This window comes from Struthio camelus, chromosome Z (genome assembly GCF_040807025.1).
Source record: "Struthio camelus isolate bStrCam1 chromosome Z, bStrCam1.hap1, whole genome shotgun sequence".
NCBI classification, from domain to species: Eukaryota; Metazoa; Chordata; class Aves; order Struthioniformes; family Struthionidae; genus Struthio; species Struthio camelus.
The window spans coordinates 59,069,812-59,076,536 of NC_090982.1; the positions used below are offsets into that span (position 1 = coordinate 59,069,812).

Below are 6,725 nucleotides of genomic sequence, written 5' to 3' on the forward strand. Positions count from 1 at the left end.
ATTACCAAATTGGGATTGCATTTGCTGAAGATACTTGTTTATAGTAGTACTCTGTTAGCTCCTGAAACTGTTGCTTGGTTTTCTGGTTTTGTTTGTTTTTTTGTTATTGACTTAATTTATTTATTCTGTCCAGATTGAATATAAAAAGCAAAACAGCCCTGCGTAAACACACACAGTATGTATTTTCTGTTTAAGCTGTAAACATACATTGTGTTAATAAAGATACATTTAGATCTAATTATTGCCCCTTCACAGTAATTCCAAAAAGGGAAATGAATGTTCATGGCTTTTTCTTTTAGGGAGTGGATTCCTTGATGAAGCAGCTGTGCCTGTATGCTTGGCATCTGCAGACTGCTAAATTTTGGTGGAATTGACTCAAAGTAGCTTTCAGAATTAATAAATGCCTGTTTCTGTTACAGAGTTATACTCTGGTCTAGATCCAATAAAAATTTAGGAGAAATGCAAGCATTTAAGTCAAAAAGTGCAGTAAGAAATCCTCCTTGTGCAGCTACCATTTAAATTGCTTGTGTATCTTCCGAGTTCATTCTAAATATACCATTCTTGGAGATTTCTGCTGTTGCTCATGTTGTGAACAGCTTGGTGCATGTCTGCTGCATAAATCTGATGAGGCTGTGGAAGAACTTAAGGGTTTCCTTGCATGCGCGATTTGATGAACTGTAAGAACATTAAGGCAGAAATAAGGGCCTTTTCAAGTTCCAGCTGAGGCTGTTTTACTCCAAATGGGAGTGATGCCACCATGCCGTTCTAACCAGTGAAGGGCATCGAACGTGCACTTCTTTCCTTAGGCTAATAATTGGGCTAAACCTTTCACTTTCAAGTGTTTCATGCCTAAAAATGCTGCAAAGGCCACACTCATACGGAGTGTGGGAGTTACTCTCCATTTCTCTTTAACTATGGAAAACGCCACAAGCGACAGAAGGGGAGCGCGAGTAGCCTCGGTTAAGGCCATCGGGACTCCTGTCTCCTTTACAACTGGCGTTTTTGTATCTCTGGGTCACTGGCTACAGGAGCGACTCACGCTGAACCGGCAGGCTGAGCCCGAGCTGAGGCTCCCCTGCGGCGGGCGGCTTTCACCCTAAGACAAGAGCCGCGTCCCCTGGCAGCGCGGCCGGTGGCCTGAAGCACGCAGGCGAGCGGGGTACGGGCCGACCAGCGGGAGGACTCGGGGCTCCAGCTCCCCAGGGCGCGGGGAGGGCCGGGACTTGGGCTCTGTGTGACGAGGCAGGAGAGACGGCTTTAATTCTTGCACCGTTTCTACAGAGAAGCTTTACTACCTTCCGCTGTCACCTCAGAAGTGAGGAGCGACTACAAACGGTGCCTTCACCTGCTCCCCTCCCCAGCGACGTCTGGAATTCCCAAAGCAACCGGACCGAAGAAAGAAAAACAAAAAGGCTAATTAAACCGGTAAAGAGGCTGCGGGCGGGAAACGAGAGTCACCGCTGCGGCGGGCGCTCGCCTCACGCCGAGGGGGAGCGGCGGCCCGCGCCCGCGCCGCTGCTAACGGCTGCCTCCGCACAGCGGCCGGCGCCGGCCGGGCCCTGCGGCGGCGACTAGCGGCGACACGCGAGCGGGCCGCGCGGCGAGGCGCCCCGCGCCGGCACCAAGCCCGCCCGCCCCCTCGGCGGCGGCGGCGGCGGCGGCGCTGGGAGTTTCCAGTCAGGCGCGGCGCGGGCAGCCCGCCGCGGGGCCTCGCGGCGCAGCTAAGCGGCGCGGTGCACGCCGGGCCTCTCTCTTTTCGGCCGGGCAGCCTCGGCGGCAGCATGGGTGAGCGCTGCGGCGCGGCCGGGGCCGGGCGCGAGGCCGGGGCCGGGGCAAGCGGGGTGGTGGCGGCGACGATGACGAGCGGCCGGCGCGCTCGCGGCCTCCGGGAGCGAGCGGGCCCGGGGCCGCCCTGCCGCCGGCGGGCCGCGCTGCGGCGGCGGCGGCCTGATCGCTCTGGACGCCCCGTGTTTTCCAGGGAAGTGCCGGGGGCTCCGCACCGCCCGCAAGCTCCGCAGCCACCGCCGCGACCAGAAGTGGCACGACAAGCAGTACAAGAAGGCCCACCTGGGCACCGCGCTGAAGGCCAACCCCTTCGGCGGCGCGTCCCACGCCAAGGGCATCGTCCTGGAGAAAGTGTGGGTAAAGCTACCCCGGTGCCGGGCCGGGGGCGGCCTCCCGGGGCAGCGCCCCGCGGTGGTTGGGGGAGTGCGGGGGGGGGGGATTAGGGGGGAGCCGCCTGCCGCTGCCTGGGCTGGGGGCCTGGGGCAGCGGGCTCAGCTCGTGCCCCAGGCACCTCGGGCCTGTGCCTGACCCGCGGCCCGGCGCAGCCCAGTGCCGGGGTCCTTGCCGTCACCAGGAAAAGCCCTGGCAGTATGGGACCTTTGAAAGGTCTTGCATGGGACCTTAAGAAAGGGACACCTTGAAGCTGGTTTTTTCCTAAATATGTTAGAGTTTTTCTATCTGTAACATGCCAATTTTAGTTATTTTGTAGTTGCTGTATGCTAATTTATTTTCCTAAATGACAATTTAGAAAGGTACTTGTTCTCATACACTTCCATGTTTTTGAAATTGTTTTTATCCTCTATGCAAAGAGAAATAAGAATTTTACCAAACACTTCAATTTAGTTTACTGGGTGCGGAGGGAGAGTTCTGAGTGTGGTTTGTTTGATGCAGTCAGCAAGTCTCAAAGATGTATCTGCTTGTGTTCTGGCTTTTTGTTAGAAGTTTTTCATCTTTGTTCAGACGCTTCCAGGTTTTGATGATGATTTATACCACTGCTGAGGACTCCAAACTATTTCTTTTCTCTTTCAAATTTATACTTCCTGAGCTGGTACTTGTCTCGAGGACACTCACCTTCCAATTTTCCCCTCTTTAGCAACTAATTAAGTCTTGGATGTTGCATAACTTCAAGTAGATCACTAATAATTTGGGGGTTTGAAATACAGATGCAACTTAGAGTTAGTATAAAATAATACACTAATTTACAGTGCTGTCATGAATGTCTGCTAATTATTGAAATAGATGTTTGCTAATGTATTTTTCTGTGCTTCCATTTTAGTGGAGTAGAGGCTAAACAGCCCAATTCTGCCATCAGGAAATGTGTCAGGGTCCAGCTGATCAAGAATGGCAAAAAAATAACAGCGTTTGTTCCCAACGATGGTTGCTTAAACTTCATTGAGGTGAATAATTTTCAAGAAACAACCTCTAGAAAGTTGTACATGAAAGTAAAGAAACGCATAGCTGATGGAATCAGGCAATGACCAGATTAGGTTCATGGCATTTTCAATTGTGTGTATCTTAATACTGTATCTGCAGAGGGAGATGAAAAAAATGCCAGAGGTGGCTTTGTACTTTGCACTTGCTAAGCTAAACCAGCCCTCAGCAGCATTACTGCAAGTTAAAGAACACCTCAGCTTATGTTTCCCTTCTCCAAAATACTGAACGGGATAATAAGGGGATAATATTCTATAACTTATGTATATCAATCAACAGCCCTCAGTATTTCCTGTTCTTTCACCTTTTCACCCTGGCTCAAATTTAATGTAAATGAATTCAGAAGTGTTCAGAATGTTTATAACTCGGTAACTGTCTTTCATTCTAGGAAAACGATGAAGTTCTCGTTGCTGGTTTTGGTCGGAAGGGTCATGCTGTTGGTGACATTCCTGGAGTTCGTTTCAAGGTTGTCAAAGTAGCCAATGTTTCTCTCTTGGCCTTGTACAAGGGCAAGAAGGAGAGACCAAGATCATAAACTGAGATTGATTTGCCAGGAATATCAATAAAATTTTTGATTGGAAAAAAACTCCTGTGCTTGATATGTATGGTGGTTTGTGGTGTGTGTGTTTGGGTTTTTGTTTGTTTTTTATGTGGTAGCTGCAAATAACGTACCTCAAACATGCTGGGGCACGCTGTAAATTGTTTTTGTTTGTTTGCAGCTAGCTTTTTCCTCTGTAAGAAATGCTTTGCTGTAGACAGAAGAAGGCCAGAGCAGCTTTATAACCAGTAGGTGAGCTTAAGCCCTTTGTAAATTTACCTTATGTTTGGCAGAAATAACACACCTACCTGTCAGGAACTTTAGAGACTTACTTCATAGAATAAAAGGTGATTTATAGCTTTGTGCACCATCTACAATTGCCAGCATCTTCATGAAGGCTTGCTACTTCTGCCTAATAACTGAAGAAGTAACTGTCCTGCTGCCCTTCATAGACCCTGCCTCCTAAAAGCTGCCCTTAAAAGGGCCCTATGAAACTAAACTTCCGAGTTCTTATGCTGTCAGTTGTGTGGAACTGTAAAGATTTTGAAGCTGGGGCCCAAGTAGGACACTGTAGTACAGAACTAATTCGGACTCTGATGTAATTAAGTAGGCTACACTGTAGGATTATGAAAAGGTCTCCAGATTTTGCTCCGTTGTCTACTAACTTACAAGGGCTGGACTGCTGTAAGAGTTCAAAAAGGAAGGCATCATATGATCCTGACACACATCATATGGTCCAGTACAGAGCTGACAGGTGCTATATGCACCAGCAGTGATAGTAATATCTGCAACAGCTACAACTTAGTGTTGATGTCAGAGCTGACACTAACAAGTTCTGAGACACTGTCGAGGTATGCATCATGTGTGGTGGGTTAAATGATATCTTTGGAATCATAAGCCTGGGGCACCAAAAGGACTATATCATCATGAATCAGTATCCCATTTGGGTGGTTTCTACAGGTTTCATTGCTTTATTTTCTTATACCAAGATCTTAAACATTTGAGGGAGGATATTCCTCTTTTAGCATTAGTCCAATACCTATAGATGGAATATAAATGCTTAACATTTAAAAGAAAATGTAATCTCTCTGAGAGGCAGCAAGATCAGATCTGTCTGTCAGAAGATATCTACTGTGATGTTTTACTAGTCATTTAACTTTATTTTAAAGAGAGGCAATGAGTTCCAGCTTTGCAAAATATCACTGACCTCTACAAAGAAAGATCAGGTTTTTTGTTTTTTTGTTTTTCTAGATAATTATACTACTTTGGACACTAAATAGTTCTTCGCTATCATCAGATAGCGATGCTGGGTTTATTTCAAGTCTGAAGTACTATATATTGCTCCTTTAGCAGCTGAACGTAGATACTGCTTGAGAGATGTCTGTGTTAACTGTAAATTGTACTATGTAATTTGGAACTTAATTACAGACTACAGGCTTTTTTTTAGAACAAACAGGCACCAGTCTAGTGTAGCTGGAATTTTATCTTGAGTCATCTTGTCAGTCACAAAACTGTTCCTATAGGAACAGAAATGAAATTTCTTACTTCTAGGTCAGCCCAGAAAAACCCTGATATTTCTGTGGGACTACTTAATTCATCAGGAATCAAAATATCCCCTCAAGCAGCAAAGCTGTAAGGAGGAGAAATTAGATGTATTTTTGGAGAACAGCCTTCCTCAAATTCAAGAAGGTCACTGGAAATGTTGAAAATGACACGTATTCATGGTATCCAAATGACAATAGCAATTCTAGCTTCTAGTGTGAAGACAGGCAACGGCACCTGACACACAATTCTTCACATTTATGGCTTGAAGAGATTACTAAACCATCTAATCTGATCTGCCCGACTCAGCATGCAGAACTTTACCCAGTTGCTTTCATATGAAGTGTTAATTAAGACTAACTAGTTTGACATCTTCCTGATGTGAAGACACCCATTTCTTTTAGTTCATTCCAGGTGTTACCTGTCTCATCTAACTGTTGTGTTACTGACTTTAATGCATCTTGAATTTTGAGGAAGGCTTCTTTGCTTTATCTTTGCTAGATGAAAAAGTCCTGTAAATAGCATCTTTGTGTGTGTGTCTCTTTTGAAGGATTTCTGTACCATAATCAAACTACTTGAAAAACTTGAGTTTTTCATCAAGATGCACAAGACTTTTTTTAATATCTTGAATGATTTTTCTCTCGGTATTGGCCATTTTTTCAACATTAACCTAAAACACGGATGCTGGAACTAACATAACATACAATAATAATTGGGCCTCATCAACAAAGAGGCCAAATTCTCCCTAACTTAGCCTTTAAATCGTTGTTAGGTCCTCCATTCTGCTGATATACTGGCATTCTTTTTTTTTTTTTTTTAACCTTGAATTGGGCCGTTGAAGATAGATTTTGCACAAAGTTTTTACAGTGGAGGGTTGGGTTTTTTGTTTCATGTTAGAGCTATTTTATGCAATGAAATACTCAAAATATTTATTTGGCTGAAGTTAGAGTGTAAACAATTATCACATTATAATCACAATTTATCTGTGTGTTCATCTAACAGGCTCTGCTCCAATTAGTATTCAACTAATTTATATGAAAACAGAACAAATTCAAGAACAGATTGAGAATCTCTACCACTGAATATTTTGTAGCTTAGTCATCAGGGAATTGTGAGATCTGGCTTTAAATCCTTGCTTCAAATCAGACACAGAAGCGTTATCGAATCTGGGGTTCCCTATCCTTGTAAATGCTGTAGCCACTGTCAAAATGAATGTAAGTTTGGTTGCAGTTCCTTTTCAGCTTTGTGGGGGAATACTGGAAAAGTTTCCATACATGATTCCAGAATTAAGACGCCCTCTATCGTAACCTGACTTTAATACCCTTTAATAACTTTCAGAATGAGGCCTTAGCTCAGTGCCTCTTTAGTGTTACCTGCATGCTGCTTTAGACAGCTTTTCAGGTCAGTTTGCTTATTCTTAAGCAGCTGA

At 45.1% G+C, this 6,725-nt stretch overlaps 1 protein-coding gene across 1 annotated transcript; it reads left to right on the forward strand.

Moving 5' to 3' along the window:
- The first annotated feature begins 1,608 nt into the window (after positions 1 to 1,608).
- Positions 1,609 to 3,802, forward strand: LOC138064686 (small ribosomal subunit protein uS12). The gene is made up of 4 exons (XM_068928413.1): positions 1,609 to 1,785; positions 1,979 to 2,138; positions 3,062 to 3,182; positions 3,605 to 3,802. The coding sequence occupies exons 1-4, from the start codon at positions 1,782 to 1,784 to the stop codon at positions 3,749 to 3,751; spliced, it is 432 nt and encodes a 143-aa protein (XP_068784514.1). The 5' UTR covers positions 1,609 to 1,781; the 3' UTR covers positions 3,752 to 3,802.
- The last annotated feature ends 2,923 nt before the right edge of the window (positions 3,803 to 6,725 follow it).

Excerpts from the sequence above, each read along its gene's own strand:
- LOC138064686 (XM_068928413.1), top strand. Across the intron at positions 2,139-3,061 it reads GGCATCGTCCTGGAGAAAGT|TGGAGTAGAGGCTAAACAGC; the intron begins GTGGGTAAAGCT and ends CTTCCATTTTAG. Across the intron at positions 3,183-3,604 it reads GTTGCTTAAACTTCATTGAG|GAAAACGATGAAGTTCTCGT; the intron begins GTGAATAATTTT and ends CTTTCATTCTAG.